Source organism: Trachymyrmex septentrionalis, unplaced genomic scaffold, assembly GCF_001594115.1.
Source record: "Trachymyrmex septentrionalis isolate Tsep2-gDNA-1 unplaced genomic scaffold, Tsep1.0 scaffold259, whole genome shotgun sequence".
Classification (NCBI taxonomy): Eukaryota; Metazoa; Arthropoda; class Insecta; order Hymenoptera; family Formicidae; genus Trachymyrmex; species Trachymyrmex septentrionalis.
The window spans coordinates 192,277-205,533 of NW_017305418.1; the positions used below are offsets into that span (position 1 = coordinate 192,277).

Here is a 13,257-nt window from a genome sequence, read left to right on the forward strand (position 1 = left end):
TATATATTAATATATATTAACAGTAATCAAATTAGTTTTTATTTTCTGTTGTTAAATAATTTATTGAAATTAATTGTTTTCGAAACATTAGTCGTATCCTCTTTTGTAGATGGTATTATTGATTCTGATCTATTAACTCTTCTTATAAATATTTCTATTTTATATTAAATAATTATGTGTCATCATGAAAACTTAGTTCCGGTACGATCACGTAGGTTACAAATAGCGTGGACAGGTTGTGAATTGGTGACCGTATGTTTTTATTACTTTTTGGTCTAATAAGAAGAATGGAGGACTGAGAAAGATGTGGCAAAAGAGTTCACTTTTGTAGATGACGCATAAACATATTGAACACCCTGAACGCATCTACTAGTGATGCATATTTGGCCCCTCTATTTTTGCTCTACCAATTGACACCGCGTTCGGCTAGTAGAGAGCGGCATCAATTGGAGCAAAAGTGGAGGGGCTGATTCTCTGATAGCAAATTCGACAGACCGTACTAGTGTGCACCAAGTGCGAACTTTTTCAGTGCCACGCATTTGGTTTATGCATGCTGTCTCAGTGCGTTAAGGCCACAGCACAGATTCTTGCATAACGCATAACGCATAAACAAATCAACTAATCAGAATCTTTCCTTTCCTCCCATTTCATTTTTTGGAAAAAAAGAATTTTGATTAGTACGCGTATCAATCAATAGTGCGGATTAAATACTTGATACGTATTTATTTACACCGATCTGCTTCAGAACGGATCAGGATTAGGTGACATGAGTCTAAAGCTGCTTTTTCGCGAGCAAAGAAAAAGCTAGCATTTATCCCCACTCTGTCACAATTCAAATCCAGCGTTGAAAAGCTAAAGCTATCGCCTCCTTCCTTTTCATGGAGCAAAGTTTCGCTGGCGAAGTTACTCCCACTATGCTGTAAATAATGAAGGGTTGAACAATTCAAAAAATTGATCAATCAAAAAATGTTTCGAAATATTTGACTAAATCAAGTGGGCCACAGCCAGAGTCAGCGTTGCTTCGCTCATAATTGAACAGTGTCAAACTTTGAACGTTTATTTGCTGGATTCGTTTTAGTAAAAATTGATAAATAGGGGGTAAAACGCCAGCTTTTACTCGCTGCGTGAAATTATATAATGACTCCTGCACACAGAACGCGGCAACGCTTGCCGCACGGCAAAATGAGACGCGATAACCAATAAATACATTAGAAGCTGTAAGCTTATTGACTACCGCATCACATTTTGCTGCGCAGCAAGTATTGCCGCGTTCTGTGTGCAGGAGTCATTGTATAATTTCACGCAGTGAGTAAAAGCTGGCGTTTTACCCTCTATTTATCAATTTTTCAGTGTGCAAAAATTATTACTCGAAAGTATATATATATATATATATATATATATATAATAAGCTATTAGATATATAATTTTCACCGCACGATAAAGGTTAAACTCAATCCAACTTTTGCCGTGGAAGTAGTATTATATCATTTCTAGAAGTTTTGCAAAGTGCCAACTTAAGAATATAGAATTATAGGCTAGTGCAACAACTTTTGTCACGCGGCAAGCGTTGCTGCATTCTGTGTGCAGGAGCCATCAGACCCAGTCTTACCAACTCCGATTAATGCCCATTTCCACTAATGTAGATTAACTTTAATCTTGGTTCAACTTACTCTTCATCTTTTTCTAGTTCTAAAGATTAATTTTAATTACAATTATAAAATTATATTCGCTTACAGAAGAAAATAGTTATTGCAATGGAGAATCTTTGTTACTTGAGACTTTGTAAGACTTCGTATGGAAAACACGGAATTTCCAGATTCCCGTATTTCATGACTTTAATCTTCGCAAGTCTGTTATAGAAACTTCTCGATATAAATTTATAACAATTATTAAATGGTTTCTGGTAGGCAAGAATTATTATGACAAAATATTTTAGAAAATTTATTAGTATTTGATTTTTTTAAGAACATAAAAATTATTTTGCAAGAAAAATATTCTTTAATGACGTAAAGTACGATCTTCGCACGTTTAAGTTACAGAATGCTCCTGAACCAGAGTGTCACGTGAGCGCCCCGGCGGTTCGGTCGCCGAATCTCGAGCGGTAGTGGAAGTAGCGCGCCGAAATCGGCCCGAAATGTGCAAATCTTTGCGAACACTGTTTTACGAGGGTCGTTTGAAAAGTCCGTGCAAAGTCAGAGACATGACACTACTGGCGCGTATCAAGGTTAGATTTAGTTAGTAGCATCTCTTGGAGGAACACACACCAAGTTACAGCCAGATCGGTCTATTTGTTTGTGTTTTCACGATAACGCATTAGCTCACACCTCAGCAGTTATGGTCGCAAAATTAATGGAATTAGGGCCATTTCTTCATATTGGGGAACAAATAGTAGTCCGAGGGAGCCAAGTCTGGAGAGTAGGGGGGATGTGAGACGAGTTGGAACCCTAATTCCATTAATTTTGCGACCACAACTGCTGAGGTGTGAGCTGGTGCGTTATCGTGAAAATCACTCGACTTCCTCGATTCAAATGAATGCCAAACACAAACAAATAGACCGATCTGGCTGTAACTTGGTGTGTGTTCCTCCAAGAGATGCTACTAACTAAATCTAACCTTGATACGCGCCAGTAGTGTCATGTCTCTGACTTTGCACGATTTATTAATATAATAATATTAAATAATTACTTGTCAATGCGTGTAACGAAATAATGTGTAACAAATTTCGAAATAATTGAAAAATGTAACCTTATATATCAAGTCCTTCGTACATTAATCGAATTAGAATATATGTAAAAATTTTTATTTTATTTGCAATGTTATAATAATATAGTTAAATGTACATTTGTTAACAACTGTATTATTCGCTCGAATCTCTGCAGTTAATCCGTATTTTACGTTATATAGTGCATATTGCGTATTCTTCGCATATTTTTTCGGCATAGGAAAAGCAGTATCATCAATTGCTCTGAATGCTATACTTCCACGTCGGAAAACGAAAAGAGGAATTATTGAAGGGTCTTACGGTATTACATTTATTTAGGACTCCTTGAACGTTTCGAATCCTGTAGTGTATGTTCTATATTAACTGTCATTCTGCATGCCATCGCAAGTTGTCCCGACTGTCCCGAAGTATTAGAAAGATTCGTCGCTTATCCGGCTTATCCAGAGTAAGCGGGAGAACAACCGTAGAATGATTCGGAATCCACTATAATCGGAATATCTAGCGCTCGTCTTTAATCAATCGGTAACTTGGATAAATTCGGCTACGACTCCCTTTGATACGCGAAATTGCGAATTCGTATCGCATAGCCTCAGGTTAAGCCCATAGCACATACAAAAGCCGTAAGACGTAATCAGTAAGCGAATTGCCCAATCACGATAGAGACCGTAAGGCTAATAGCGAATACAATCTTATGATTTTCTTACTGATTACGTCTTATGATCTTTTTCTATGTGCTCCCGGCTATAGTTTAAAATCGAGGAACCGGCCGAGCCTCCCTGAGATGTAACAATATATCAATCCTAATTTCCACCGAGGATTTAATCCGGATCAGAATGTAAAAACCAACCAACTACAGTCGAGTATTCCCCTATTACAGTCGAATGACAGGGGAATGCTTGACTGTAATTGGTTGGTTCTTACATTCTGATCCGGATTAAACTCTCGGTAGAAACCATTGGTTGCGTTCAACAAAATGTTTATTTCGCAACTGTTGGAAGTTTTCTTCGTGCTGATTAAATTATATTTTTAGATCTAGAAGAATGATCCTATCTCACCAAACAGTTATAAAACGGTTGCAAAATTGTTGTGTTCTGCTGAACGCAGCCATTTAGCGTGTTCAAGTTGACAAAACGGCTAGTCTGCTCGCCAAGCAAATGAACATAATTGGTTGTTATTTATATATAGATCCAACTAATCACATACAATCGCTCGGTAAGCATGCCTAGAATGCGCACCAGTTCTGCTAGTGAAAAACTCTCATATTAAAATTATCAAACATATGAATATTTTGTTATTTATCGCAATAGCATTTTATATTTTTATCATTTTTGTATACATTTTGCAATATGTCGCAATAACAGCCCTACTTTATCGCTATTATTACTGCTCGTAAGACAATAAATTTATAATCATGACGTGATAGTGTAATATCGTTACATTTTGGTATAAATACAATTGTTTAAGAAATAATTACGAATCAATGCATTTCAAGAATCTTTGTATGCACACAAATCAATAAGATTTTTTCACATTTTAATCACATGTCGCATATTTACAAATGTCTGAATCTGAACTGTATTAGAGTGTTAAGATTTTAACTTATTTGTTACATAAAGTTACTAAGATCATAGGCAGTTACTTTGTGGACTACCATATGCCTACACTAATATGTCGACGAATTGTGAATTCGGTTCTTCAATTAGCAATTGATTTTTCAAATCAAACTGTAAAAATGCGTATTCACGTTTTTTTTCAAGAAATTAATTTTTAAATATTCATTATATTACACACATACACTTATGTATACCATATTCATTCAATTGCGAACTATGTTAAAGGTTTGCTTTACGTGCAATATAGTGCTCAACGTCGATATCTCATTTACTATGCTCATTTCTCTTTATTTAGCGCTTGAATAAATTCTTCTAATTTCTCTTGGATCTGCCTGACCCGTTCTGGAAATAAAAATGCTAATTAGCGATGTAATTTAATAGCAATAAGATATTTTAAATATTTTCTATTTAATACTGATCATGCATTTATTTATTACTTTTATATTTGATATATTTGAACTCGCCCATATATAATTTATTAATATAATAATATTAAATAATTACTAAAAAAATATCTAAATCAATTCCGAAATCCAACACTTTATCATATTTACAAGAATAATTAACGGTAGAGAAATATTATATTGTAATAAGTACATACTAAGTTCTTCTGCTAATGTGACTCGTCTGCCTGTGAGTAACTTTTCCTTAATTTCGTTATCTTGACTGTAATCTTCAAGAACTTCTTTAATCTCTTTATCTAGTCTCCGAGCTTCTCTATTCATGATTTGTTGCCTCAATGCGTTTGAGGTGACTTTTAGCATTTGTTGAATTCGCCAGAAGAGTACTACATCATTACATTCCATCTAAAAGAATTTTGTTTATAAAAATGTTCAAATAGACAGGTTCTAAAATGATTATTTAAGTGTACATATTTTTAGTGTATAATTTTTTTTGTATTCTTTTAACGTACTTCGTTTTCATGTCCTGTGTGATATAGATAATATCCTTTTCTACAATCATATGTTCTCGCTAAACTTTGTTGTAGGAAAAATCTCCTGTACACAGGATGCCACGTCTCTCGAATAAATTCATTGTCAACCTCTAATCCGTTTCTTTGTAAATTCTTCCTAACAGCTGTGAGCTCATCATGTGTTAAAGTAGGCGCATGTTTCTGTAATCAGGAATACATTAAATAAATGTAGCAAAACAGTAACAGTTTTACTTAACTGTAACTATCCGTGCATACGTACTTTGTCGGCATAAAGAATTTTATCCAGTTCGTTCTTAATCGCCGTACGTTTCTGCTGCTCCTCGGTTTGATTCTGCCAATACATCCATCGTTCCTTGCGATTAGGACCCAGCATATCGCGCAGAATCTGTTCTGTACTCTGCAATTTTTCTTTAACTGAAGTTTCTAAAAAACGTACAGCTTGATCCCATTCACGTTTGTCATTCACACTTCTGTCTTCCAAGATGTTAAGTTGAATAATACGTAGCATTTCTGATGCCTAAAAAGAATGTGCCTTTTAATGTCTCTAATTCATTAACATTATAAAAGAAAATGGGAAAAAGATAGAAATAAATTATTAAAGTATTTTTTTATATTTTTACTTTCTCTTCCCATGAATGACGTCTCATTGCCTCATTTACTACAGCGTTTTTGAGGTTGTCGAAAATGTTATCGTGATCTGGACTAAGCCGAGCCTGTGACATAAAATTCTGAAATTCTTGTTGCAAACATTCCCATCCACTTTCGACGCTACGTGCAGGCAGTTGTTGTTCTGCCCAATGCCTGAGTTTAATGTCGACAGTGGTATTGAACGTATCTGTAAAGAACATTAACAAGAGAACATTAATTTTAGAAAACTAAGGTCTCCATCTATTCAACGAAAAAATAATTTATCAATATACTATACTTGGATTTCCACTTTGAGCAGCAGGTAAGTAGATATTTTCAAAAACGTGCATACTGACTTTGTCCCAATTTCGAGACATTAGCACTTCTTCCCAGTGTCTTGGTGATACCTGGGACAAGTTGACTATTTCGTCTAAAATTTCACCCCGTGCCTTTTCAAATAGCTCATCTCTGTCCAGTTCCCTTAACCTAAATTTATAATAAAATAAATTGATGAAACTAAAATTGCTTCTTTTAATTACTTACCTTGGAAAATTATTCTTCCATTCAGTTTCTAAATTGAATCTCGTGGCTTTGAATGCATCTGCTTGTTGTTCTACCGTTTCACGAACCATTTTCCAAAAGCATTCGGCTACCGCCAAGCTCAAGTTTTTGGTGGTCACTTGACCAGACATTGCTAGACCATCTCTGAATAATCAGAAGTTCATCAACACATTTAATGTCGTGCTTATGCATAAGTTTATGTCTAGACTTACTTGAAGAGTTTGGAATTTCCAAAGAACTTTTCCTCATAATCCTTGATCGTTTGTATACTGTCATCTTGTCTACCACGACCAGTGACTACGGCAAAATAGCCTAACGCTTTCATTGGAAACAGTTTACCGGATAATATCTTGCGCAATCTCTCAGGATTAGTCAAATTCTCTTCCGCCATGTCAACCTGTCGCAAAATAACAACAATTGCAGTAATATTTGCATTCATTATTTTTTTTTATTATAACACAAAAAACATTTCATACTTTTGTCAAGACAAAAATCGTTCTTTTGCCTGATGGATCCATTTGAGCTACGAGATCGGTCACGTTACTTCTTTCTGCATCAACAGAGCCGTCTTGTATGCAAAGAATGATCGCATTAGGATTACTCATATACTGTTGGCTCATTTGTCTGATTGCTTCACGAGTGTCTTCTGCCATATCAACGGTAACCGTCTGTATCACAGTTTTAAAATTTTGTAAGTAGATTTTTCTTGAAAATGTATAGTATAAAAATATCGTATACATACGCTAATAATACCAGGTAAATCGACTAGAACCATACGTTGAAGGCCTGGTCCTTTCACCGTCATGGAAATGACATCCGGACTGACCGTTTTTCCGTTCTTAACGCTATTCTTCATTCGCAATTCTACCTCCCGTCTGAGTTCTGCTAATTCCGACTCCTTCGTGAGATCAAATTCTCTGGAGCTATCTTTGAATTGCGCTATATGATACGGGCCTTCGCTCAATGTGACTTTGACTGGCGCTCTCGTCATCATTTCACCTCCACCTCTGCACATACAGTAATGATCAATTATCAATATTCTTTATGTTTTAACGATATATTAATAATATACAAAAGAATATAAAAAGTAGAGAAATACCTTGGAAATATCCTTGCTTGAGCAATCATTTCAAGCACGGATGTTTTACCGGAGCTTTGATCACCAACGACTACTACTCTAGGTAAATGATCAGCAGTGGAATAGGCACTATCGTAATCATTAAGTTCATCCAAGACATCACTATACATATCGATTAATGATTTCTAAAAGCAAGAAAAACGTGAAATACAATTAAATTAAATCGCATATGCTAATGCGAGGTGTGTGCAAATTACTTTAATTTTTTTGTTGGTAAACTTCTGATTTCCTCGTAAAAGTATCTGCTTGCGTAATTCTTTATTCTCTCTTTCTAGTCTCTCTATTTCGCGTTGATACTTCAGTTGTATCTGCATCAGCTCATCTTGCATGGCGTCCATCCTCTGTTGCGAAGATTCTTCAATAGGAAAAGGTGAGAGAGAAAACATTGTGAGAATATTAAATAATTTTCGATCGTGATGACGTAAATCAATGATATGTACGTACGAGCTTTCTTACGTTCCTCCTCAGTATTATTATCACTAGCCAATGGACGTGCAAAGGCAACCACATTTTTGGACAAATGTTCTTTTGTTTCTGCTTAAAAATAAGACAGCACGTATTTTTAATGTGTAATAATTTGTAATTTGTTCTGTAAAAATGCAAGAAAGCTAGTATCAACTGATATGAAAAATTAATGGAACTATTTTATGTGCATAAGCAGTTTTGTGTATGATAAAATTAAAATAAAAAAAAAGATGAAGAATAATGTTGCCCTGTACATGCAAATAAAGTAGTAAAATAAAAACGCAAATGGTTCTGTCCCATTCAGTATTTAAAACGTGTATCTACGTTGTATCTATGTTATTGGATTCTAGCTGTTTAATATATAAATATAACTTATTTGCTAACAAAAATTTGCAGCATTAATTACTTTTTAATTTTCAAGAAGTTATTTGTTTATATTGTCTATAAAATGCTGAATGGACAGAATGTGTAAAATAATTTGTCTTTACACACCTGAATAACTTTGTTTTGCTATCATTGAGATAGTATCAAATGCACCTGAATAGAACAGACCACAATAAATTAACGATACAAATATAGGTGAAATATAGTGCTCTGTAGAAATAAATTACATATCATTAAATTTACGTAAAATATCTAATATTCAATTGCAAATTAATTTTCTTTTTAAGAATGCAAATATTCTAATTAAATTTTACAAATAAGCAAACGAAAATATATATTGATGTTAACACAAACTGCTTTATCATGCATATTTTTGTATACAATATGTAAATTTAAATGAACGTTATACATAAATGAATCACAACAATTAAAGGAACTGGAAAGGAACTACATATGGCATCAATCTATATTTTGTAGTGATTTATTGACAGGAAAGAAAATGTCAGGCAAATAGAGGAATATAATAACGGAAGAATGAATGGACAAAACAGGACATTCGATAAATAATTATAGATTGTTAGGAATGTGATGTATGAATATATATCAAGGAATGACTCGTTAACAGGCTCGTCACTCACTCTGTATTGAGTTATTCTCTTGATAACTATTTTGATGATTTTCCGCTGCCTTAATAGCATCATCTAGTCTTTGATCAAACCAGGTCCTATATTCTCGATATTTAGTTATCCCAAATTCCTTTATACGTGGATCTGTTTTACATTTGCTAATTATTTTATTGTAAAAATTAACGCGTTTTATTTTGCCTCACATTTTCACAGATTCAAATGGCCGTATATTCGTCCTGCTTACCAATCTCAATCTTATCAGCTACATTGCCCCTAATTGACATGAGTGATTCGCGGAAGTCTTGCCACTGTTTTTCGGTGGGCATTAGATTTTCTAGCCATCCCAAATCTGGTAGTCCCTCCCTCCACTGTTCATATTTCTAAATGGATGATATTGTGATTATAATAAATATTTAACAATTATAATTTCTAATAATTAGTTTCTAACAATTATAATTATATTTAATATTTGGTAAGAAATGATCAACAGAAGGGCAAGAATGGTGCTAAGAAAGAAAGCTTGCAACATTTACTTTCTGTAAGGTAAAGCCACCACCGACTGCACTTCCCAAGAGAAGATATCGAATTTTTAATGCTCCTCTTAATATCTTTGCTATCACCATAGCGTATCCGCGATATGGATTTGCAAAGTATCTTAGTTGTGGTGATGCTAGCAACGGCTTGCAATGTCTATTAAATTTTCCAGACATTAACTTCCGTGTAGTAATAATGGTTATTGGATATCTAGAGGTTCTGGAAACTAGCAAAATGCCATGGCTAAAAAAAAAACAAATGTTAATTCAGCTAGGGTACAGAAAAACTATAAATTATTCTTAATAAGTAAAATTATGAAGCTTAAAAAAATTTAAGACAAAGAGAAGTTCAAGAGAAAGGCACAAAGAAAATAAAAAATAAATACAAGAGAAAAGAGAAAAAAAATTATAACAAAAAAAAGTTTTTATATATAAATTTACAATGTAATGCTATCCCCTCCAATTTTCTTATACTTTTGTAAATTAGTGTATCTTAAATTTAATTTAATAACGATAGAGAAGTGCTAAGTTCTAACCTATCGTAGCAAGCAGATGTTCTATTGCAAAAAATATGAATTATATTTAATTGTATCATTTTATGTAACGTACAAATTTAGTAAATAAAAAACAGTTCGTCAGTTCGTTTCATTTTAATTATGGTAATTATTCAGTTTAGCTATCCCACCTCAAAAATCAATAAAATTAAGCTTATTCGACGCGTTTTTACATGAAACGCAAGAATCCGACAAAAAAAAGTGTCGCTGTGTCCTGTGAGCCGAAATATAAATAAGTGTTACAGTTTATAACTATTGAGGTTAGGAAATCTGTCACAGAGACAAAATGAGGGTAATTCTTCAGAAGAGCTATCTCCGATTTTGATAAAATTAGATTCATTCGACGTTTATGCGTAAAATGAAAGAATCTGAAAAATGTCCAGGGCTCTGCGAAGCAAGATATGAGCATTAAAGTTGACTAAAGTGTTTACTACGTAACACGATCATTAGTCTATCATATAGACAGTGCAGTGTATAGACTAGTGCTTATTGGTTCGGGGCGGCGTAGCCGCCCCAGAGAAAATAAAACATCCTACTCGCTTGGGGCTTAACCGCCTAGAAGTTGCAGCCTAGACAGTGTCCGCTTGAAATATTTCTAACCCATGAAGACATTGGAGTATAAGAAGTCTTTTTAAAGCGGTCTTTTACTGTTTAGCTGCAATTTCTAAGTAATTAGGCTCCAAGCGGGTAGGATATGTTTTTTTTGTTCAGGGCAGTGTAGCCGCCCCGAACCAAAGCACTAATCTATACACCCCACTGTCTACAGATTTTCTAACCACAACAACAACAGTACAATTATAGAAGTCATGCGCCCCTTTGCAATGGGAGAGGTGAGAGTCGCTTCGTAAAAGTCGAAACCCATGTGGAACAATACAATTATAGATCTCATTTTGTCTCTGTGACAGATATTTCCTAACCTTAATAGTTATAAACTTTAATGCTCAATATCTCGACTCACAGGACAAAGCGACGCTTTTTTTTTGCCAAATTCTTTCGTTTCATGCAAAAACGCGTCGAATAAGTTTAATTTTATTCAAAACAAATAATAATAAGTAACGGGCAAAGTAAGAGTTACTTAATTTTATTGATTTTTAAAGTAGGATTTTTAAAGTAGTAGCTAAACTGTATAATTATCTCAATTATAATTGCGTATATCTCTCACCCGAATTTTCCGCAAATGATTTGCTCCATTTTATCGGAGCAATTCTTGACTGTCGTCGATGAATAACGGCGACTGTGGTAGCCGAAAAATATTTATACAATTCCACGTGCATGCGAGATGAGTGTGACGTAAGTCAGGAAATCAAAGGTGTAAAATGTCTTCGAAAATCCGATGATCCGGGCATTACATACATCCCGACTCATCACCTGTTCAGAAATATTGGGAGACATTACGCATTGCACACGGCATGATTCCCGCAAGGTTGTCCCTTGTTTCTCTTAAAGAAATATGAAATTACAGCGAAAAAATTCCTAGACTTTACGGCGCGTCAAGAGGTGCATCCAGAAGCACGATCGCTCACTGAACGCTCAGTGAATTTTTGTATCTGTTTGGTCTATATTTTTAGTTCTAACAGAATATGCCAATCAGATGCAAGAGCTTATGCTCAGTGAGCGATCGTGCCTCTGGATGCACCAAAGAAAAGCGAGAATTCGTCCACCATGCGTTTCCTATAGCATTTTTCACTGGCAGAACTAGTGCTCACTCAGTGCACATTAGGCTGTTGTATACTAACTTAGGCTGTGGTCAAAATTTCCCAAATGCTTTGAAAACATTGGCTGCGTTCAGCAAAACACAACAGTTTTGCAATCGTTTTATGATTATCTGCTGAGATAGGACCATTTCTCTTGATCTAAAAGCATAATCAACGCGAAGAAAACTTTCAACAGTTGCAAAATAAACATCCTGCAGCCATTTGATGGACCAATTAGTAGACAGAATTTTACAAATTGACCAATAAAAAACTCTTCATAGTATTGTAGTATCGCATTGACTTTTAATCTGAGTATCAATCATGAAACTTTATTCTTAGGACGGAAAGTGAAAAGTGAAAAATTAATTTTAATGATAAAAATTTTTACTTTTCATCCTAAAGATAAAGTTTCATGATTGATACCCTGAATGTAAAAGTGGCCTAGTTTCCACCAAGGGTTTAAACCAGATTAGAATGCAAGAACCAATCAACAGTCGAACAACAGGAGAATGCTCGACTGTAGTTCGTTGGTTTTTACATTTTGATCCGGTTTAAATCCTCGGTGAAAATTAGGCCAGTGAGATATCTCAATTAATAAAATACTCAATGTATATTTTATCAAATACCACAATAAAATGTATTGAGAATTTCGCGGTTTAATTCGTTTCTATATTTTTATTAAACGTACATTGCCACTGACAAAAGGTTTGTTTGCATCGCGTGCTCCAACACGCTCCAATACGTTCACGTCACCGAAACCAATTTAGCGACTAGATATTCGCGTTACATGCTCCAAATTAACCCAGAGAGTGGATCACAAGTAAGGTGGCGGTTAGAGCAATTGCGTTCATATACTCCAATGTTCAGTGCTTAGTACATATACACATGGAATGCTCATTGTCTATACCGCCAATGCATTGGGCTGAAGTCAAGATAGGTGCGAGAGAGAAAGGTATAGTGGAACTAAAATTCGTAATGCGCATGCTCAATTCCGTCATTCCGTTCGTCAATCCGCTATTCCGCATTTCAATTACCCAACCATAGTTTCGAATGAAACGACGTAATAGATAGAACCACGTGACGAAATTGAGAATGCGCAGCGAATTTTAGTTTCACTATATCTTTCTCTCTCGCACCTATCTTGGCTTCAGCTTGAGCGTCCTATTAGCATTCCATGTGTATATGTTCTAAGGTTCAGTGACACGAACGGATTTAGGGCAAGTGAGCATGTCACCTAATCTAATCGGTGGGACCATTCGAATGGGTCGGACATGTGCCTCATTTTGTTTTGGATATTTGGTGTTACTTCCATTATTCGAAAAATTTTTATACAAAATAAATGCGTTTTTAATCAATAAAAGTTATATTATATTATATTTTATTGTATTAATATTATATTATTTTAT

General features: G+C 34.7%; 1 protein-coding gene across 8 annotated transcripts; it reads right to left on the minus strand.

Moving 5' to 3' along the window:
• Window positions 1-3,706: 3,706 nt before the first annotated feature.
• On the minus strand, window positions 3,707-11,551 carry LOC108749072 (dynamin-like 120 kDa protein, mitochondrial). 8 transcript variants are annotated; one of them, XM_018487578.1, is made up of 18 exons: window positions 11,320-11,550; window positions 9,604-9,847; window positions 9,315-9,450; window positions 9,083-9,214; window positions 8,553-8,597; window positions 8,040-8,129; window positions 7,793-7,950; window positions 7,557-7,720; window positions 7,200-7,464; window positions 6,934-7,125; window positions 6,670-6,854; window positions 6,440-6,601; window positions 6,195-6,382; window positions 5,890-6,104; window positions 5,529-5,786; window positions 5,249-5,449; window positions 4,937-5,141; window positions 3,707-4,677 (listed from the first exon to the last, which is right to left on the minus strand). In XM_018487578.1, exons 1-18 carry the CDS (start codon window positions 11,346-11,348, stop codon window positions 4,613-4,615), a joined length of 2,934 nt encoding a protein of 977 aa, XP_018343080.1. In that variant the 5' UTR covers window positions 11,349-11,550; the 3' UTR covers window positions 3,707-4,612. The 8 variants fall into 8 exon arrangements, with proteins under 8 accessions (XP_018343080.1, XP_018343079.1, XP_018343084.1 ...); XM_018487577.1 differs by having other exon boundaries at window positions 8,040-8,132; XM_018487582.1 differs by lacking the exon at window positions 8,040-8,129 and having other exon boundaries at window positions 11,320-11,551.
• Window positions 11,552-13,257: the final 1,706 nt, after the last annotated feature.